This window comes from Orbicella franksi, chromosome 6 (genome assembly GCF_964199315.1).
Source record: "Orbicella franksi chromosome 6, jaOrbFran1.1, whole genome shotgun sequence".
NCBI lineage: Eukaryota > Metazoa > Cnidaria > Anthozoa > Scleractinia > Merulinidae > Orbicella > Orbicella franksi.
Genome location: NC_138150.1, coordinates 12,100,614 through 12,124,155, shown reverse-complemented (window position 1 = coordinate 12,124,155; position 23,542 = coordinate 12,100,614). Strand labels below are relative to the sequence as shown.

The window sequence follows — 23,542 nt, the reverse complement described above, 5'->3', positions numbered from 1 at the left end:
ACCATTAGGGCAGTGAGATCGCAATGACCCAGTTTGGAAATTTAAAACATTTGGTGCCCTTAAATCTGTAATTTTCCCATGTATGCCTCTGGTTGGCTGATCTGGTTTTCTGTCTCCTGTGTGACCTCTACCTTGCTTTTGAACCAGGATGTGAGTCCTGTCCAGACTCTTACAAGGCGAGATTCTTGCAAAGCCCAGATTCTTACAAAGCGGGAGTACAAAATAAACCACTGGCAGTTTCTGATTAGAAATAGAAAGAAAAAAAATACAGTACTGGCAGTGTCGGATTACAACTACAAAGAAAACATACTGCACTGACAGTTTCTGATTACAAATACAACAGAAAAAAAGTGTGCACAGTCTAGTCCTAGCTAAAATTTTCCTAAATATACTTATTAAACCCAACTTTTAGGTTATACATGATGAATACAGGGTGTAACGTGCCCTTTGAAAAATATTGTGGTACTTTTTAGGAAAAGTATGTCTATATATATTAATGTTTTAGTAAGAATTGCTTCCTTATTATCTAGACAAGATGAACTGGTAGAGGACAAAGTTCAGCATCTTCCAAGCTTCTTAGAAGCCCTGTCTTGCATTGTTGAGGAGATGGATGAGGTTTGTAGAAGGAGCTAAATATATATTCTTTGACATAGTTTTGTTCTCTTGGATTTTGTTATTTGGATTCAATGCTTTTTCTTTGACTAGTTTAAACCTAAAATTTCATTTCCATTGCACGTAATGTATAATGTTTTCAAACTTCCTATTAGTAAACATTTGAAATAAGCACTCACATGCTTTCCCAGGGTCGAGTTGTTCTAAGGCTGGTTAACATTAACCCAGGATTAAAAGTTAGCCAAAGTATTGATTTATTTGTTCAATGGGTTCTATAGTATATTTATTGTGTTTTTTATTTGGAAAAAATATATCTCTTAGTTGACAAATGTATGTTATGAGTGGATGAGTGAGAGATGTATGTATATCACACCAATCAGATTGGGGCTACTATAAACAAGCAATCAAATTGTGGCTTTTAACAATGAATCATGTTTGTGAAGATTTCATCCTGATTTTAGAATGGCCATCTTTGCTTTTCTACAAACAGCTTTTCTAGAAACAGGTATTCTTGTATTGGCCTTATTCTGACATTTACGATGCTATTTTTACTCCCGGGGGAGGGGGGGGGGAGGGACACTCTCACATAAAAAGAGACGGGGTGCTCATCGTACCTTTTAGGGATTAAACTAAACGTTCAAAGAGTGTTTACTCAGGCTTCGTAATGTACTTTACAAGTAGGCTTATTGAAGACAGTGAAATCAAATAAAAGAATCAGGTTATTTTAACACAAGATTTAAGCTTAGATATTTACTAGTCAAGTTGCTTCACTGAGTATCCTCTTTATCCAATTTCTTGTTGTTTGCCTCATCTTCCAAGTTCTGTTTACGACAATTGATTTTTCAACATTTAAGATGTTCATCTCAGCATCATAGTTTGTTTTTGAGTCAGTAGTCATGGGTTTTATCATTGTTTTCATAGTTTGAACTTGTACATGGCTCATTTGTTATCTTATGAGAACCAGCCAGAACTTTGCCTCTTTGACAGGCTTTCAAGCAATGTAAGTCGTGGAGGAATTCAACTCATTTGAATTGGTTTTCTATGTCAAAACCAAAGAAATTATGAATGGCTAGTAATGAATGATAACACTGCTGAGTTGTGAAATTTGTTTTTGTTTTAGGTAAATGTAACAAGATATTTTTATTTGTCAGTTTCAAATGGTAACTTGACACTTTTGTTTTCCACGCACAAGTGGTTGCAATTAAACTGACAAATCAGTGACTCTTGTTCACATGGTCAGAATAAACAAACAAGAAGCCAATCTAGAGGCATGTCCAGAAACTTTAACTTGATATAAATGTTTGGATGTCTTTTCTTAGTATCTTCAGTGGCATTTTAATGTCTTGCATTAATGCCAATTCTTAAAAACGGGAATTTTTAGCAGAGATTTTCTTAAAGGTTTGTGGTATCGAATCTCTTCAAATATTCGTGAAGACTTCATGGCGGCAAGCTAAACCCTAAATTAATTAGACTAGAGACTCATTAGACTTCGAGGCAGCACAGTGGTTCTTTTGTTTTGAAACAGATTCCTTGCACAGTTCAAAGAGGTAAACTTATGTTTCTCATAGAGTGGCAAAACGTTTTTCTGTAACAGATGTTTTGTCAACAAAAAGGGTCTCAGGGATTGGAAAGGGTAATCTGACAAGGAAACTTCCTAAACTCTGCAGATTTCATGGCATCTTTTAAAATTTAATATATACGGTTTTTCATGTGTCTGGGTGTTTCAAGTCACAAGTTAGGTAATCGTGTTTACCTTCAATAATGTCTTCTCTTTTTAATGGGTTTTGAAACTGATGTTAATTTGAATTGGTTTTGTGGTTACAAAAGACAGAATTGACGTTATTTCATTAGGGTAGTTGAAGTTCTCTTTAATTAAGCAGAGTTTGATAGGTTCTTCATAATTTGGGATTTTGGTATGCAAATAGTGTTTAAATAGTCTGTAACAGCAGTTATAATTATCTAATTTGTTGTTAAAGGTTACCATATACCTTCTCTGACAGATTGTCAATTTTCTTCCAATGTGGATTTTTGGGTCAAAGTAATGGTCGAAGAGTAATCTCTAATTTCTGAAGGAAAATTTTGAAAAACGCTAAATATTGGTGGAGAAATGGAAGTTTTACATTATTGCTGGAAGCAAAAGTTTCCCTTTTGATTGACAGCCCTATAATGTACATGCAAACAACCAAAAAGACTTCTGCGAGAATATTACCTATACAGATGTCACAAATTGGCTACTCAGTTGATCAGCATTGTTGTTCTGACTATGAAGTATTTTTCGTATTAGGTGTAGTTCTATTGAGTTATAAGTAAACATGGACCACTGAAAACTCTGTGGACCTGTTGGAAAAAATGAAAACAGTGAAGATTACAAATGAAAATACATCATTGAGTGAAGAAATGAAAGTTGGCCTTGCAGATGAAGCTATAGCTATTGTATCAAGCGGGCAAAAAAAGTCAAGTAAAGAGAAGAGAGAGGTTCTGTAAAAATTTGGTAACTCGACAGTGATAACAGTGATGTTGAAAGAGACTCCTTGATGAGTCAGATACCGAGGAACTGTCGGACTCGTTGAGACCCATTGGAATATTATCCATGCACAGTTGCTCCTCTGCACATTCCTTTGTTTTCTTCATCCCGCTACTCTAGCATTCGTATCCTTTTTCGTCTTCCCCATTTTCCCAGACCAGCTTCAAGATAAACTGAACACAAGGTTTTTTTTTGAGATTTGTGCGTAAATTTCCCCAGAGATTAAAGATGATTTCCAGTCCGTACTGTGCACTCTTGAGAGTTTGTTTTGTTTCATGTAAGACAACACTAAATGTGAACATTTTGCAACTACATACATGAAGTAAATGCATAGTTTCATGTCAACCTCCTTTATGGATGGGAAGCTTTATGTTTCGTTCTTTCTCAAATCACTTGATCAAACAACTTCACAGCTGTAAAAATCAATGAGGCTGCTGGAAAAGGAATTTGAAAGGCCTCAAAGATAAGTTATGTGGTTCGTAACTTATAACATTGATTCACATTCCATCGAGTGAGACATTTTATGTTTATAAGCATTAGGGTGCTGAGACTGCCCAGTACAGACTGGAAATCATCTTTAATGGTAAGAAATTTTCCAAGCGCTGATTGGCTCAGTTATCTGCGAACCCAGTTGAAGGTGTTTGTGGGCAGAGTTTGTTTACAAAGCAAGAGATTTTTTTAGTGCTGTTTTCTCCAATCAATTTTTTCACTTGAAGCAGACATTTTAAAGAGTTACATACATCTCAAAAGGAATTTTTTCGATTGCCCTCAAATTTGGACAGTAGCTAGTTTAACTTATAAACAACAAAAATTGTCCATGAATTGTTTTATTTCAAAATATTTTTTCTCTGAGCATGATTTTTGTGTAATCACTTCACATGTTTTTAAATCCTATTTTGAATATGTTTTGTAACTTTTTACTACAATTGAATAATTATGGTAAAACTAAGAAATGTTTTTTTTTGCTTTGAGTTCTGAAACCGAGGAAAAAATAAATTGGCGAAAAATAAAATTGGCTTTCACATGTAGCTATCGAAAGGTGATTTGGGTACTCGCATTTAGTGGTCCTGAAAAATTTGGCTATTCATTTTGTTTCCAAATTTTGTTGTAGTTTGATAGCCAGCTCTATAAGCTTTAATTTGATATTGGGGTTTAGGTGTTTACAGCTTAAACTGGACATACTACATCGCTTGGACCCAAGACACCCCTGAAAGTATACAGTAACCCTAACAATGGTTTTTAAAACCCTAATTTGACCAGCCCAACTAGTGTGTCTTACTATACTGAAGAACTAAAGAATGGTTAATGATCCCAACAGAACGCAGGAGTTTTCCACCAACGTTAAATACAAGTAGTCTAAGTAGACTAGAATGTCTGGGTTAAATTTGATTTACAGATTTCTGACTCCATCCTCGCTTCCCTGGAGAGACTGGTTGTGGTTTTATTTAACAACCTCACAAGATTAACAAAGGAATCCAGATTTATCTGTGGCAAGTCCCTTGTGAGAATGCTTTATAACCTCTCTTCCAAGGGTGCAGTACTAAGGCGTTTTCTTTCAGAAGTAGGTATGTACTGATCTAATACTCCAAGGTAGTAGCGGATAGGATTAAGTATGCATCAGTTGGCATGATGAGGTCATTGTTCATCATGTTTTAAAAAAGAAATGAGTACTAATATTGCTTTTTCTCACTGTGAGGCTTTGTTAATGTTTTAGCCCCCCAGGTGATGAGGTTGACTGTTTATGTATCAATGTACACGTAGTATGTTGTTTACTGTCATTACTGCATATTGCTCCTGATAATTTTTTTTAATAACAACACATTTATTTAATCACATAACAACACTTTTAACAAAGTTAAATTTAAATACACGACCCCACAAGCTTTTAGCTTTAATTATTATCTTGTTTAAATGAAGTTTATCTATCTATCTATCCATCTATGACTAAAATTTGTGTTACTTAGAACAGTTACTTTTTACCTTAGATAGCTGTGTTACTCACATTACCTACTACTATAGCAAACTAGTTCTGCCACTAAAAATCCGCTTAGATCAAAAGCTGTTACTTACATCTGTTAAGAAAAAAATGATTTAGTTATATTTAAAATTACTGGCTCGAGGGAGCAAAGGAAAAAAGGCTACATATTACTCCCTTGAGGTAAAACATTACACCATAATAATGTTAAAGTGATATGTCAGGCTGTCTTGCTTCCTAGCTGATATTCTATTTTCAATACATTTGTCAGTTTGTATAATTAGAAATGAAGTTAGCAAAAGAGTTGATAATATTTACTGCCCTTACCATTTTTATTCATTTTATAAAAATAATGTTTTCTTAATTCATACCAATTTTTATGTATGTAACTTTTCTTCTATGATTCTTATTGCATGTCTTTTTTTTGTCATGTAAAAAGTACTTCTCACAGTCATCTTATTCTTTTGTGTCCTCTGTTAGTATTAAATTGGCATAGAAATAAAGTTATTATTATTAATCAACTCCTAATAAATTATAGTGTTGTAAATGTTAAGCTCAGGGAGAAAAGAGGTGACTGATACTTTCTTGATAAATTTCATGAAAAATAAGAACAAAATGATAGGAGAATAGATGATCCTCAAATGTAACAAGTTCTTATTTAATATATAATCGTTTAATCATCTACAGTGTACTCAACACAATAACTTTTAAAGAAATTCACCAATAAACATTTCACCAAACTGAATGAACTGAAGAACAACAATAAAAAAACGAAAACAAAAAACTGAGGAATCTACACAATGTGCATATCACTACATCTGAATATCAAATAGCAAGTCCTGTCTCAACAAAGCATGGCCAAATGAAAGAAATGTCAAAGAAAATTCATTTAGAATTGATTATGATTCAGGGTAGAGCCAAGAAATGCATTTCAACCTCCCAAAACGAGGAGTAGTAACCCACACAGATGAGGTAGTGACGACTCCTGTAACTGAACAGGTAAATTCCAACTTTGGCCTGAGGTCTATCTGGGACTTCTAGTGGGATAAGCGTCTCTTTAGGCTGGACTCTTGTCACAGGCTCTGCCAACATCACATGTCTCAATGAACTGCTGGATCTCACTACTCATTCTCGGCCAGTAGATGCATTCTCTTGCTCGCAAAAGGCTGCTGACAACATCGGAATGCGCATAATGAAGGTGACACATCAGGTCTTTGAAGCAGCTATTTTGGAACCACTTATCTCTCTCCTGACAGCCACATCATCGTCAACACTCAGCTTGTCACGTATTCTAAAGTGCGGTAATACGAGATGAGGAAGTTCCCCCTTTCTCTCGGGCCAGCCTGCCTTGATAACCTTGATTAGCTCTTGAAGGCTGTTGTCCTTTGATGTGTGCTGTTTGATTTCCTGGAGAGTAGATGGTTTTAGGCACGCATCCTGCTTCATGTTGATGCTCTTGACTTCTGGAGCAATTGTTTGACTTCCATTTTAGGGAAGATATGCCCGGCTCAGGGCATCAGCCAGGTACATGGTGGACCCCTTCCTATAGCCAAGGTTGATGGAGTAGGCTTGAACTCTCAGGAGCATGTGCTGGAGTCTCTTTGGTGTTCAGTGGAGTGGTTTCTTAACAATCACTTCTAATGGTTTGGGATCCAATTCCACAGTTCCTTGTCTCCCTTACATGTAGCTGTGGCATAGCCAGTGTCAGGATCCATCAGCAGGCGGCTTGAGTACATGATGAAGAGGCCATCTTGCGACATGACTTGTCCAAGTTCCTTGTCTGACACGGCACATTGCAGGGTGACGCCCTTTGTTGAATCAAAATATTTTAGAACTGGCACATTGGTAACCAGCTGTTTCACTTGTTGGACTGCACCATCATGAAGGTTGGTCCAGAACCATCCTATGTCAGGGAGCATGAGTTTCTGGAGGGTCTCACATGCATCGCTGAGACAGGGTAGAAACTTGCTCAGGTAATTTGTGAATCTAATCGACCTGTGTACACTGGCATGTTGGGGTTGGCATCTTTAAGACAGCCTTGATCTTTGCTGGATCTGTTTTAAGACCGTTGTTAACTTCTTCACCCTGCAGTTTCACTTTGTCCTTGTTCAGCTTGATATTCTGCTCATGGCACCTCTGCATTAGTTAGCACAGATGTTCTGTGGAGCATTCACTGAAAATCAGGAAGTCATCCTGAATGGTGCGGATGCCCCTTGAGCTCTGTAGGGCATGGTTCAATCTCGGCTGAAACTCCTCTGGAGGTGTGCAAAGTCCAAAGGGAAGGCAATGCCAACAAAGTCATCCAATGGGTGAATTGAAAGTTGTAAGGCATGAGCTGTCATTGTCATGTTCAACATGCCAGCACCCATTTTTGGTGTCTACAGTTGAGAAAACGTTTGCCCTTGAAAGGTCTGGAAATACCTCGTCTATGGTCGGGGTTAGTTAGTTGCTTCTTCTTAACACTTGTTTCAGGTCTTTGGGTCAATGCCCACTTGAATTTGTCCATTAGGTTTCTGTACAGTTACTTCAGTTACTTCTCCTTCACTCTCTGTCTCAACCATGTTTATGTTTGCCTTAGCCATACCCTGAGATGGGAAATGATTCGTAATTTGACAGGCCAAGCGTCTCTTGCCAACCACAGGACAATTTTGCTTGCCGATTCAGTGTTTTCCACTACAATATTTGCATGTCTCTGTTTCTTTCACCTGGCCCTCCAGGCTGGGGGTTGAGAATGGGATTAGCTACCCCTTCTCGTAAAAACCTCCCAGTTACAGAAACAACAGCAAGTAACACTATTGCCATGGACCCTCCAGTTGACTCAAAGCAACCCACCGGCAGTATGCCTGCTTCTGATGAAAGCCTACCACAGGAAGTCAAGGAGTGTGAAAGAGAGTCTACTTGGGCCCAAAACTAAGATCCACATGGGAACATGGAATGTCTGCACTATGTACAAGACATCAAAGACAGCCCAGGTTATAACAGAGATGAAGAGATACAGGATATACATTCTGGGTATCAGTGAATGCCGCTTTACAGGGACTTGATGCTGAGTGACCAACGATGGATCGGTAATCCTATATTCCAGACATACAGACACACATCCTTGGTGTAGCCGTAATAGTGGAGAAAGTAAGCACCTTGTTAGAATGGGAACCAATCAGTAAATCAGTCAAAGTACTGTAAACTCACAGTTATACAGTGCTATGCACCAACTATTGAAGGTGATGAGGAAGACAAAGATACCTGGTATGAGCAGCTACAACTTGCCGTATCCAAGGTGCCTCAATACAATATGTTCATGATCATTGGGGGCATGAATTGAAAGGTTGAAGCTGAACATGGTGAGCGCCTTGTTGACTTTTGTTTAAATAACAACTGTGTAATTAGTGGCGCAATCTTCCAAGACAAAAGCATTCATAAGCTCACATGGAGGTCCCCTGATGGTACAACATTCAACCAGATTGACCACTTCATTGTCAACAACAAGTGGTGCAGATCCCTCCAAGACATCAGCACTTACCGGGGCGCTGATGCAAATAGTGGTCACTACTTAGTTATGGCAACTATGAAACTGAAGCGTCGGAGAGCTATACCACAGGGTCAATACAGGAAACAGCTAAACTTCGCCAAACTTAAGTGTACAACACCAACAAAGAGTTTTTCCTGGACCTGAGGAATTGTTTTAAGATGCTTTCTACTGCAACTAAGGAAGAAGATTATGACGTCTACAGTAAATGGAATACCATCAAAGACATTTATTATGAAACTGCAAAGCATGTTGTGGGCTACAGACAGAACAAGATCAAAGAATGGTTAACACCTGGTACATGTCAGAAGATAAATGAAAGAAAACAGCTCAAGAACAAGTTGCTGAACACTTAAGTCACTAAGGCTGCAAGATCAAATCCAGAAGGCTTATAAAAACAAGGATAAGGAAGTGAAGAGGAGTGCAAGGTCAGACAAGAGGTCCTATATAGAGGAGCTCGCTGTTGAAGCTGAACAAGTGGCTGTCAGGGGTGAGATGGGCATCTTGTTCATCGATTTCTGTGTAGCAAAGGTGAAAGAAACAACAAATATCTGCCAAGCAAACGTCAACAAAGAAAGGTTCTCTGACAAAACTGTGACCTTTGTATGTGAAATTTCTCGTTTTGAACGTTATGCAAATTTAAATGTCATGAACAGATACATGTAGCAGCAACCGTTCAAATGGCATTGGTGCTTCACAAGACAGATAAACATTACAACTGAATCTCGCCTTCTGTTGAAACGGCAACGCAACAACAAATACAAGGATGAGTTACAATCAAATCTGCAAAATTACAGTTATTTTTCACTCACACTTGACCGACACACTTCATTTCAACTGTGGTAAGTAAACTGAGAAATTGCAAGATGTAAGGGTTAAGCAAAATACGACTCCGCAGATGAGATCAGTTGCTGCAAAAATTGTTACTGCTCAACTCAAGGGTTGATACATCTTAACTGGCTTATCACAGTTTGGTTCATTGACTCGTTTTTAAAATTTACGTTTTTGTGGATAACTTGATCACATTTTAAGTTTTTAAAATCACTTTTTTGGGAAAATTCAGATAAAGTAGAAGTCTTGAATTTGGTGTAAATAATTAAGTTTGATTAAATAATAATTTTGGACAAAATAGGCCCTTGAAGGTCTACAGTAACCTGAAAAATAGTAAGACTGTTCTATGTAATATTGTGTATCAAGGTTGGTTTAATGCAAGTTAAAATTGTGCTGTCAGTATTTTTGGATGATTGTTTGAATTCTTTTCCTGGCAGTATACCAAGGTCTAATAAGAACCTGTTCACATCCAGTTGCTTTAGAAGAGGTATGTAAAGAGAGTAAATATCTTTTCAGGTAGCAAATAAACTGCCCTTGTTTTGGATGTTAAAATGAATGCTTTGTGCAAAATTTGTGGGATATTGTTATCAGTCATGTGACATCTGTTGTTAAGACCCTGAGATGTTCTTGTATCACAGCTGCTAAGTTACAAGCAGTACAAGGAAGCACTCTGTGAGAGATAGGCATCCCGGTATGGGATTGGTGTGCTCTGAATTGTGCAACACCAGACAGGGGTTTAATTAATATTTTCAGCTGGAGGGCAACTGGTTTTCACAGGCAGAGCATTTTGGAATGAACTTTTGCATAGGAAAAGCTTTCCTCTAAATGGTCAAACAAGGCCAGCAAAATCGTCTTCACTTTCGGTCAATTAGCCCAGTGCCTGGCCCTTAATGAAACCCCTGACACTAGATCTATGGTTCTGGGAGAAGCATCAAACAAACTTTTATTTTCAAATGAACAGTGAATCAGACATCAACTGATGAGGGGACAACACCCAAGTCATTGGATGCCTGGTCAGATTCTTCCTTGAAACAGACGCAGACTTGTGAATTAAAGCCTTTGAGCAGATCATTGAACAGACAATGAACTTTGCTCATGGACTTATATGTTGAAGGGAAAGTACTTGTTGGGTTGGAAGCTGGAGAACAATTTATTATTTACTTGCATTTGCATTTTAGACAGTTTCATCTTGTTAAAAAAGGAACCTTCACAGTATTGCTCTGACGAATAAACCATTTTCAAAATTATGTTTTGAATTTATATTGAATGTTAAATTCCTTTAGTTGACAACTTTGATTTTTAAGTATGATGTTTTTATTTACAGGATTTTATTTCCTGTCACAAGAATTCCACTCATAAAGGCAATTGTGCACAAAACAATGAGCTTAAAGAGGCTTAAAATGGAGGCTTCAAGTTCATAATCCCTTTTAATAATGTCTGTGTTTTCATGATAAGTAGTCAGCAGCTGTTTTGTAGACTCTCTTGGTACCTTTGATTAATGTGTAATTAATCTTAATGTTTTCAATACATTTCCTTAAAAAAAGTTAATTCCATTCCTTATTCTAAAAATAAAAATGGTTCTCATGCAGTAAGTTGTTGGGAAGAAAACTTCACTTTACTAATAGCCCAAGTTTTATACCTCAAAATTTCGACATGACTCTGAGGTTTTCTGGCCAAAGTTTCAACTTTTCTTAGATTCCTTTGGCTGTTATTTTCCATTATACACAAAGAAAACAAGACCTGATGTACATGTAGAAGGTTAGGAGGAAGCCTTGGTATCATGTTAGAATTTTGATATATTGAATGTGGGATATTACTGTGTTATGCATTGAAGGTAAATGAAATTGGTGCATCAGTGGACAAAGAGATCAGTGATACTTCAACTCCCAAGATATCTTACAAAGATTACTTGGAGCTGTGGGAATTTCTCTTGGAGAAGAGCAAGTTTAAGGTATGACATCTGCTTTTGATATGCAAATTTTTGTTTCAGGTTTTGTGGTAAATGCTAGAATTTATCATGATTATACAAAGTAACAGAGGCAAAATGCTAACGTCCTTATTGAGTTATTATTTTTTTTGTCATATTAACCTTGCAGACCGTACATAATTGAAAGGCCGCGTGCAAGAACCTGCCCTAGATTTTTTGGCCATTTTGAAAGTGCTCAAAAATAGCTGAATTTTGGCATGTAGGCTTCGTTTTACCTGAGAAACATTGTTCTGAAATTTTTTTGGCTGGGGTGCTCTTCATTCTCGTATGCAAAAAACTCAGTTTTCCAGGCGGCATCTTTTGGAGATCTTTTGTTGAACAAAAACCAAGAGAAACATTATTTTGTTGAACAGCAAACAGGCAGACTGTTTATAGTGTATTCCACTGAATCTTAGCTGTCTTAAAGTCAAAGGAAAATAGTATATAGAGCGGAAATCTGGGAACAGATTGTTTACATCGGTTATTGTGATGGGAACACAACACGAGAATCGATCGCAGCAAATGAAATACCATCGAACAAAAACGAGATGCACCACATTAGAGCTCTGTCAACTAATATCTTAAGCATTGTGTTAAAGTACCTTGTATGCCTGCCTGGTGGTTGAGAGGCATCATGAGGCCTCAATAAACCCGTAAGTCATCAGCACGTTTTAAAGAATCAAAATGTGTTCTGAAACTTTGAAGGCAGCTGATATACCGTAATTGTGTTATCAGCGTTCGAAGTCAGATCGAGCCAGGCAGCAAAGTCCAAGAGCAGTTCTTGCCCAAGAAAAATACCCTCTTGTGAGTTGTGGCCCATTTGCCAAGCGTTGCTAGTCTCAAAGTTTGGAAAGCGAGAACTGGTTTTTGACTTATAAAATTTGTCTTGTATTGACCGCCATGTTTTCCCGCGCACGAGGTGTAAAGACCCTTCCTGGTATGCATTGCAATTACGTTCTGCTCTCGTTTCTCGAACTGGTAACTAGATTGTTTCGGCTTTTTTCATTTAAAGATAATAATGACCAACAAGTAGCGATTGATTGTAACATAGATCTGTGATCCAGGTTGGGTTGATTTTATTTCATATCAGCATGATTTGTAGTGTTTTGAACTTCTGGGATCAGCGGACATGCAGATGTATGGAGACCCGTACGTTGCACAGAAGAGTTAATTTGTTAATCTGTTAGCCAATGCGTGACATAAAGCTATGATCACGTTTGTCGAAAAATATGTATTTATCTCGAGATTTTTAGCCATTTAAGACGTTGCTGTATTTGGAAAAGTGCTTATTTGATGTTTATTTGTTCAGTGCAGATAATCATTGTCCTAGATAACCAAAGTAAGTTCCAGATGTTAACACTATTTTACGGCCGCCATAATTATTTTACCTATTTAAACCTGAAATCAACATTTTTTAGCTTATACGTTGCGGGAAATCAACATTTTGTTGTTTTCTAAGTGAAATCAACATCCTTTCTGTCACGCGTTACGTGAAATCAACATTTTTACCTATTTAGACCTGAAATCAACATTTTTGAGCTTACACGCTGCGTTAAATCAACATTTTTGTTTTCTTAGTGAAATCAACATCCTTGCTGTCACACGTTAACGTGAAATCAGCATTTTTACCTATTTAGACCTGAAATTAACAATTTTTAGCTTATACGTTGCGTGAAATTAACATTTTGTTGTTTTTTAAGTGAAATCAAATCCTTGCCGTCACGCGTTAACGTGAAATCAGTATTTTTACCTATTTAGACCTGATATTAACAATTTTTAGCTTATACGTTGCGTGAAATTAACATTTTGCTGTTTTCTAAGTGAAATCAACATCCTTCCCGTCACGGGTTAACATGAAATCAACATTTAAACCTTTTTTGACCTAAAATCGACATTTTTGAGCTTTTACGTTGCGTGAAATTGACATTTTGCTGCTTTCTAAGAGAAATCAACATCCTTGCCGTCATGCCTTAACATGAGTCAACATTTTAACTACTTTTGACCTGAAATCAACAAATTTGAGCTTATATAAGTTGCATGAAATTGACATTTTGCTGGTTTCTAAGTAAAATCAAAGTCCTTGTGGTTGCGGCGGGCCGATCCTTTGTTATAATAAACCGAGGCGAGACTTCGACTTATAACAAAGGCTTGGCTTGGCTATTATAACAAAGGATCGGCTCTGTTTATCATAACGAAGGCCCGGCTTCGTTTATTTGAAGGACTTGGCGGGAAAAGGGCGTCAGGTATTTTAATCAAAAGTGAACTTTGTCGAAAATGCTGCCTCCAAATTTCGCATGCAGTTTCGTTCAGGTATGTTAAGCAATGTCCCATAGTTTTTGCGCTAAAGTTCGCTTTGTTCTCGAGATATTGCGTATGTAATAAACCACTCGGTTTTTCCAACCTGTGTGCCTTTTTTTGCATACGTTATTTCTTGAGAATGAAAAGCAACCCAGTGAAGAAAACTTCAGAGCAATGTCTCTCAGGTGAAACAAAGCCCACATGCCAAAATTCAGCTAGTTTTGAGCACTTTAAAAAATGGCCGAAAAATCTAGGGGACGTTCTTGCATACGGCCTTTTAATTATATTCCTTAAAATCATCAGCCAAAAATCAGCACAGAGTGTGGGTGCTTTGATATCTAACTTTTGAAATGGTAAAACAGGTGGATGTAATTGAAAGTAGTGTTATGTGTTTTGTTCAGGATGTCAGCTTGTTAGGACAGAAACTTGAACAGCGTGAAGCCATGTATGGGATGGTGTATGATGAAATGGTAAAGGCCATTCTTCGTATGATTCATAAGCTGGATTTGTCTTCTATGAAGGGTTCATCATCAACACTTGAGGTAATGTCTGGTAAGGAGTGATAAGCTATTGAAAGAACTAAGCCATTATAATCTCACGTGTTCACCAATGGAAACATCATTACCAGGATATGTGACCCTCCACAGGATTTTGGGGAAAAAGGTGAATGCACGGGCATGCACTAGCGTGCGAACAGTGTGCCAACTGGAATGGTTAATCAGAAATTTTCTTTTGTTTACATTGCATGTGAAACATAAAGGATCGTGTCCTGTGAAACAATGCCATGTGATATTGAGCAAAATAGCATGCTACATGTAGCTTGGTGAGCAAAATGACGCGCTAGTTTGGTGAGCAAAATGAGATGTTAGTGAGCTAAAGCAAAATGACACGCTGCAGAATAGTCGATCGAGTCCACTTTTTCAACTTACCGTGTTGTCACACAGTACAGGGTCCGTTTTGTCTGTATAGCCAAAGATTCATCTCAAAGCTCACATCCGCGATGGACCAATATGTCTTCGTGAATTTTTCTTTTAATTCAGTCATGGTGAAAACTGCGTATTCTTCCTGTTCAGTTGTTAGGAGCACGAACTCCAACAGGCAACAGCTGTACATACATGTTATGAAACTAAAATTTCAGCAAACCTGAATAGTATGATGAAAATGTCTCGTACAACTTACACACTGTACCAGCTGCAGACAAATTAGTTGGAAATTATAAACTGTTTCTTGGCAGTTTAAGTTTTTCCAAAAATTATTCCAGACAATTGGCTATTAAATGAGGGAAATGAGTTGCTTTGTTCGTCATGTTTCGTTGTTTTAAGAGTTCTTGTAGATACTGTCTCTTCTCCTCTTTGGAAACTGTCCTTACAATTCTTCAAGTTCGTATCATGATGATTACACAGAGTCGGCCTTCAGAATTCAAGACAAATCACAGGTTCGACATTCAGCCAAATGAGTCTCTTGTATGCTGAGTAACCAGGCAAATTTCTTGTGTACGTGTTGATGGTATGCAAAATGGCAAAATAACCTTTCACACAAATCAAAAAAGAGGGAAAAAAATGCTAACTCACCGAGTGTTTATATGACGGCAAACAACAAACATAACAGCAAAAAAAACTTGAATTCTGTAAACATAGAATATAGGAAGAGAGAAACAAAAACCAGTAGCAAAGCCATGTGCAAATTCTGGGTATGTTGAATATTGTGACATAGAAATTGTTGAGTGAATAGTGATTGAAAAATCTATCTTATCTACCAGATTAAAAGAGGTTCTTGCTTGTCAAATGCAATCGCAAACAAAATACTCTTCAATGGTTAGCATAAGTAGCAGCTATAGACGTAAGGATAAAATTTTCACTCTCCAGCGAATACATCCAAAATTCAACCTACATGCAAACAAATATGGTATAAAGGGGAACTCGGTCCTCTATATATCCTACTATTCCGACTAATCGGCCATGCGAATTCTACATGTGAACCAAGAGTACGAAATAGAATAGTAAGAAAATAGCCAAAATAATTATTTACATTTAATTTTTCATTCTGCAGTTATAGTTATGGTACATGTAGCTATGATAAATGTTTTTGTCAACAGAGAGTTAAGCATGATGTTTACGCAGATGGCAAACGGCAAAAGTTGCCTCTGATTTTTTATTCTTTTCTTGTAATCCTTAACTAAATCGCACAAATATAGAAAAATGTCTCCTACTATTCACTGCAAATACAAGTATTTTCGATTTACTGTACAAATAGGTGAAGACAGACGGCAAAAGTTTCGTGTTTGCCATTTGACGTAAAGGCCTTGGGTAATGTCTTTTGCTGGCAGGCATTAATTAGCCAAGTGCAAAGTGGGGTCAGTGGGGAATATAGTGGGAGAGATAATCAGGGATATTAAGACACGACTTTTTTTTTCACAAAATGGCACCAATCTCTCCTGCTTCGCATTTGGCTAAATTGTGGATGTTGCCCTTTTTTTGTCAGAGTTGTCAACTTCGATATTTTATAACAACCTATAAATCTTATCTCACTTTCAGGGTCTGCTACTTTCGGAAATTTACGTTATTTTAACACAACAACAGTCTATATCATTGTCGGTTATTTACATTTATTTACATTGTTCGTTCAATGCACAAAGAGTGAGCCTTAACTTTTACACATTTTTTCGAAATATAACAAAATATTACAGTCCTAGGATCGTTGCGGAGCGACTAAATTTTCAGTTCCATCGCAGCAAAATTCTCGGATTTCCTTGTAAAGATAGTCTGCTCGTTCTCGGCTGATATCCTGTGGCTTTACAATGTCCAGGAGCTGACCAGGCTCTGGAAGAAAATTTCGATTTCCTAGAAGATTTACAGCCTTTTCTTCTGAGTCCCAGTACTGCTTGCAAAAGACTGTTCCAGGATGTTCTTTGTCAAATCTAAAGTGATAGAAACTCTTAATTTGGGGCACTTTCTTGAAATATTGTCCAAGGTAAGTGACCCAGTTGTAAGTTGCAATTATAAGAACAGTTCCATTATGGAGTCCCACTAGCTCCGCTACATTTACTGCGGCAGAATCTTCCACTGTTCTTGCGATGTCAAATAAAGAAGAAATAAATGTGTGTCTTGTCTTTTGTTTCACTAGCCCAAAGCACCAGTCAGGTGCAAACTTGGTATGGCCGGGCAGTAAGAAGTTATAATTAATAGAATCATGGAGTCTGCTCATCACTCACCACAGGTAGTACCATAGAGGCAGAGTTCATGTTCTGTGCATGGCAATTATCTGCATGCAGCTGGGCTTTGGTTTCGCCAAATCCGTGGCGATGAAAAGAGTAATGTACATAAGAAATGGTGCTGTTTGCTCCTTTGCCGGTTGGTACACGTTCATCGATGAGGAAGTTTACTTTTTGTGGAATTGCTTTATAGCAAACACCAAAAAGAGCACATTTTCGTGGTGTTTTGAAATAAATTGGGCCAGGTTGATTTGGGTTGGCTGGAAAATGCAGCTGCTATGCATAGTCATATGAATAGTGAACTGTTCCATCGACTGTAAAATCAACCACTTTTAAATATTCCTGAATTCCATCTCTTGATTCTCGACAACAATTCTTGTAAAAGTTCCTTTCTCTGGTTGCAAGAAGTAAGTGCTGTTCTTGTGCTCTCACTGCTTTGGCCTTGTTGCTTTCTGGTAGGTTCACACTGTTTCGATTACGATTATTATTTTTCTGACAAGTCCAGCATAAATCGGTAGCAGGCCGCATAGTGACAATGAAAGGACACAGCTGATTAAAGATCACAGAATTTAGAACGTCCCACGGACGGTTTGCCCTTGCTTACGCAGATATCTGTATACGTTCTCCAGAATCCATGTTTTGTAAGACTCGATGGCAGGAGCTTGACATCGATTCTTTCAAAACCAGGTACACATCCCGGTAGAAGGAGGGCTTGTTCTTCCACTGTGTTCAAAATAAATTTTACAACTTGCTCGACTGTCCCGGCAGAAGATGTACTACCTGGCAGTTGATTCTTGTTCCCATGCACTCGCAGACTTAAACCATTTTTACGATAATGTTTCACTAGGCTGTAGAAACGATTTCTGTGGAGGCAGTGTAGAAAGAGAAATGTTCTCATGCAGATTCTTTGGCCCTGGTAGTAGTATCCCATTCTTGTATACTGTCGATTTTTTTCTGTTCAGCCAGAAGTGCTGGTTTCGTGACATTTCAATGAACATTGGATAGCTCCCAATATAACCAGGTCAAGTTCAGTGGACAAGAGTTTACTGCAGTTATTTCTACAGTCCACGAAATCATCAATTTTAAGCGTTTTGCCACAGGGCTTCTCCTCTGCAGGTAACTTGCATTGGCACGTTTCTTCATAGAACTTCTCTACTCTCGTTTTTTCGGAAGCGTGTATTTCCAGAAAATTAAAATCCAAGTCTTGCGTGTCCTCAAGGTCATCACAACTGTCCCAACTGCTGCTTTCAGAGTCTGAATCAACCGTTTCTTCATCATTGTCCCGAGCTGTTAAGTAGACCTATGATACACATTGTAAGAGTTGTAAATCTCCTGAACTTAAACTTAAACACCGATGTTCATCGTGACTGCGCTCCATGATAGCTACGAAGGTTTCTTTTCTAAAAACATAGTACGATAGTTTGTTTATGTAGCTATAGCAACAACGCGCAACACCGTGGGGAGACTCGTTCTTAGCTTGAAACAAGCTTTCCGAGAATTATAGCACTACGAAGCAGGGCTACACGACTGTTTAGTTTCTATATAAACAGACAAATAAATAGAATTTCAATAAATCGAAAATGAATATTATTCGGGTGTAAAATAATTATCAAAATAAGAGTACTCGGGCTTAGCCTATCCGGTGGAAGAAGCAGTTTATTCGCTTCAATACATCTTACTCTGTGCTGGTATGTAACGCGACACGAAAAAAAGTTGCTTCTCCTTGAAATCATTCGTTCGCATTTGGCCCTTTTTTGAAGCTCTGTTTGCTTGTGTACCATTTTTTAAAGGAAAGTAAAGAACAACCAGAAAAAGCTAGACCGTTTATAATAGTTTTTCTTTAGTTAAACTCCAGTCTGATTTTATGCCTTGCATTCATGGGACTGTCCAGTGCTGGCGTGTCATTCTGTTATTGTGTGTGTACCTTAATTTGCACACATGCCGTGTGTCATAAGGCATGCGTGCCTTATGACATGCGTGCAGTGTCATATCACACGCTAGGCGTGACTTATACATGTAGCACACTGCTTGAAACAAAAGCTGCAGTGTGCCAAACAAAGCCTATCATGACAGTCTTTGTTTTACCTATTAAATATACACATATCCGTGATGTTGTGACATGAAAAGCATGTCGTGTCATGACACGCGTGTCCGTGTCATCACCTTTTTACCCAAAACCGTTTGGAGGGTCACATAAGGTAAAGACTGCAGTCATTGTAACATTAACTCTCTCTTGCATTTGCTGTCACCATCACAATGGGGGCTTCTTGTTGCAAAAATGTTATATTTCCCTCATGAAATCCTGTTCTTTTGATAAGACGAGGTTATCTCCTACAGCTGTGCACGGTTGTTAACAAGTGAGAGCAAAGCTAGAGAGAGTTGTAGTAGTTAGTTAGGGAAGAAATAATTCAATTGCTCAGTAAGTCAGTCAGTCAATTGGTCATAAACGTTTTTTTGGTGGTAATTCTGCTGACCAAGGTATTTCACCATGAAACATTTCGACATTTGCCTGACCATTGTGAACAAAATGGCTGCCAAAGCAATGGACTGATCTTTCATGTTTGGAGTCGAGCAAGCGCTCCTAAATTTAAGACTGTTCGGTAGACAACAAAGGTGGGTGTATAATTCAATCTGTCAATAGCTTTGACAGCAGCTCTTTAACCAAAAGTTTGCCAAAAATCACGTGCAAGGGTTTCACGCTCAAGAAGCTTTTTCTTCCGCAAATTATTTCAAATTCCCATACCATCTCATTTAATTTCACAGATTCCTCACCTACCAGGTCCAAATTTTTATCAAATCCCATAAGTGTATTTCCCATAACTGTATTTCTCTTTTGAGTAATTTTCTTTCCCTTTTTGGTTCAGTGAGCTCATAAGCTTTGCCCTTTCTGGTTAACTTTGGTTGTCTCCTTTCGATAACAGTCCATTCCAATTCCAAGTGTCATTCTCCTTTCCAAGTTTTCTCTGACTTCCATAGCAGAATCAATCGCTCCGTTTTCTCTTGTAGAATAGCCTGACTCTTTTCCATAGGCTTCTAACATTGTAGAATAAGCTCGAGGCTCACGCATTGCCTTTTCATCTGGAGTTTCTGCATGTTCACATGCCGTGGTTTGGCCATCATCACTCATAAGATCCCACAGCGATATCGCAAACAGTCAATTTCCAAGTTGTAGTTTCAACAAACAAATCGTTCGCCACCAATAATAGAAGAACTTGAAGCCACTTTTGGGTAGAAACAAAACGATGGTCAAAGAACGATGATATAAAGCCAAACATATTCCAAACAGCTTGTGTAATTCAGCGAATCAAAGTATTTGTAAGGCCCAATTTCCAATTCCCATGGTTTCAATAGGCAAGATTCACTCTAGTTCAGTGACTTTAATTTGACTAACACTCCAATGAGAAACTCTTGTTTGCTTGAACATAATTCCATCAATCGTCTGTATCTTTATCCGCCTTATCTGTCTTTACTTCAAGTGAAATGCTCGCACACACAACTACAATGTTTTGCCGACGTTTGCCATAACATGAACACTTGAAAAAGTCACGTGACTTAAAGGTGGGAACAATATATGAACTATACAGGGAACCCAGCAACAAAGAGAATACACAAGGAGATGTAACACCGTTAAAAATATTCATGAAGTTATCGGTGATTGTTATCCAAAACAATTGAAGGCTTTCCTGTAAAAAGGGCGTATATAGCATTTTGGGCCGATTTTTTAGTTATTTTTTTTTAGTTATTTTTTTGGTAGTTTTTGTGTAACATACCCTCTCCTCGGGTATGTTATGGGTCAATGGGTGAGTGAGTGAGAGATGTATGTATGTCACACCAATCAGATTGGATCTACTATAAACAACCAATCAAATTTCTTGTTGTGAAGGTAAATAGTATGTGAGGAGATTTGATCCTGATACAGTTTAGAATGGCCATATTTACTCTTTTATAAAAGGAGGAACTATTCATGTATTGGGCTTATTTCGACATCTTCTGAGATGACGATTTTGTGGGCGGGTTTGACAAACATTTGCAATTGGATAATCAGTCAAAGAAACATAGTGTTTGGCATATAACTATGAGCATTCAATGAAGGGTGAGCTTTTCCCATTAGATAAAGTTTTCAATTAAATGAGTCTTAGCCGCTCTGCTACTAGGTTTAAGATTTGAATGATAAGAACAATTGTATTTTAGGGGAGCGGAATGCACTACTGGGAATTTGATGAGGTTGCGACCAGGTTCAAATCATTTGCATGTTGTATTGAAACCTAAATATTGCTGCAGAGTTCGTAGTAAGTGAAATAGTAAGTGTTCTGGGCATGTAGTTAATGTCAGCATCCATTGACAAGTTTCACTGACTGTGAAAAGCGAAGAGACTACAATTAATTTGGTCAACAGAACAAAAAGATATTATTCTGGGATGATTTTACAATTATAATCGTTCTTGTTTACCACTGTAATGAGAAGATACATTTGAAATGAAACTAAATCTTTTCTCTTCAATGTTATCAGGGTTTTCGCTTTTTCACATTAATAGCCAGCAGGAATTGTAGTAGGAGAAAAAGGAAATTGTTTTCGTTCATGATAACTTTAGTGCGGTATATGAAGTCTTTTATTGTATTAAACACAAGGACTTTGGTAATTGAAAAATAAAGACTGATGTGTATGTTGCCGGTTTGTGATTTTTAGTCCGGTTTGGAGTGGAGTGTGACAGTTAGATACATACATTGGGTTGTTTTAGAGCACATAATGTTCAGTGTAATGGTGGCTAGTTATGAACGAGATGAGTCTTGAGTTTTGAAGCAGTTCATGAGTTAGTAGTAGGCAAATGGCACGAGATATTTTTATTGTTAATTACAAAGGGTAACTTGATACTTTTGTTTTTCACAAGGAGTTAATTCAATTAGAGGTCACGAATCGTCGGTTCTAGTTCTTAGGACATGTTTTAGAGGAGACGAGACTATTTAGATTTGAAGCAGTTCTAGCGTTTACAATAGTAAGTGCAGGTAACGATTGTTTTGTTCTTATTGCATGCAAATATACCGAGATATTTTTATTTTTTAGTTACAATGGGTAATTTGACACTCTTGTTTTTCACAAGGTAGTAAATTCAATTAGAGCTGACGAATCGTCACCACTTGTTCCCATGAGATGTTTGCTATTTTTAGTTACAAATGGTAACTCGACACTTTTGTTTTTCATATGGGAGTAAATTGAATTAGAGCTTACAAGCCATCGACTATTGTTCCCAGGATATTAAACAAAAAAGAAGCTTTCATTTCTAGAGTGTTTTTACGTCTCTGCAGTAGCAGTTTAATAGTTTTATTTGATGACATTCATTTTAGTCCGATATTTTTAAAAGTAAAAAGTATGAAAACTGTTCAAATGTTCTTTGAAGACTGCGTGGTGTCAAGTTAAAGTGCGTTTAATTAAATCAGACTTTCAATGTGTCAGAGAGGTTTTTTTCTTTCTTTCTATTTTTGGTCAAGTAGTGTTGTTGTGTTTTGTTGTGTAAAAAGGGTAAACTTACGGCTCGTCTAAAATGCAAAATGGTCTCTTGAGTAATTTTAAGCAAAAATTCCCCTTAGGGGTTGGAAGGGCTATGTGATCGGTGAGAGAGGGAGTTATGCATGTGCTCGTGTCACATCAATCACAGTGTGGGTTGTATCAAAGAATGAATCAAATTGCCTGTTAGAAAATAAGATGATATCTACATTAATCTGGAGACATGTCAGATAACTTGAGTATGTTCAGTCGAACATTTTACATGTCAATCGATTTAGCTTTATGGAGGGAGAATTACGTAAGGAAAGTATTTTCTGTGACGCTCAGCTGCTTACAACGCACATGCTGTCAGGAAAAAGCCCAACACTAAATTGTGATTTGAGCGTTTGTTTTGGGTGGGCTAGTTTTGTTGACCAAAATAAAAATTGTAGGAAGGATATTGTTATTATGAAGTTGTTTGTGTGGTTATTACAAAGAGTTGCAGAAATGTTAAGAAATCTCGTTGTGATTGCATCATGGCCTACTTTGCGTTGAAGGTAGCTGGGAATATTTTGTATGGTAAGTGTGGTGTCATTAAAGACTTTTGCTACGATAGTCACACGGTGTAAGAAACAGGAACAGAGAGAAACAATTGTAGACAATCAGCGAGACATGGATATTGGTAAAGCTGCAGATCCTGTCAAAGTTTGTACAAGAGTATTAAACTCTATAATGACATTGAAAGTAGTCCTGGACCAGTATACATGAATGAGTTATGTACAGTAACAGGACGTTTTCATCAAGTAACGAGGAGTTATTTGGGATAAATGTTGGGAAAAAGTGTGTTGTAAATAGTCTGGTAGCGATTATAATTATTTAATGCAACTGCTAGTTGTTTTGCAGAAGCATGGAACAGTACAAAATGGACAATATCCTTCGTGTGGGAAATGGCCTTTGCTCATATATTCATTTGTCAATAAAAGAAGATTTGCTTTTACTAAGTGAAATACCCAGTGCATTGTCCTTGGATGACAAAACATACAGATTATCTTATAGTGAAAGCATTGCTGGTGATGTGAACATGCTAGAGTCAAGACACTGCTATTTTTGAGTTATTT

General features: G+C 37.5%; 1 protein-coding gene across 5 annotated transcripts in view; it reads left to right on the top strand.

Annotated features, from left to right (window-relative positions):
• Positions 1–23,542, top strand: part of LOC145489620 (DNA-dependent protein kinase catalytic subunit-like) — a 294,091-nt gene that overhangs the window by 93,607 nt on the left and 176,942 nt on the right. For all 5 annotated transcript variants that reach the window (XM_081468622.1, XM_081468620.1, XM_081468625.1 and 2 more), the window contains 5 exons: positions 531–615; positions 4,533–4,701; positions 9,906–9,955; positions 11,303–11,419; positions 14,134–14,274. In XM_081468622.1, coding sequence (XP_081324748.1) covers positions 531–615; positions 4,533–4,701; positions 9,906–9,955; positions 11,303–11,419; positions 14,134–14,274 — 562 coding nt within the window. The remainder of the gene's footprint in view (positions 1–530; positions 616–4,532; positions 4,702–9,905; positions 9,956–11,302; positions 11,420–14,133; positions 14,275–23,542) is intronic.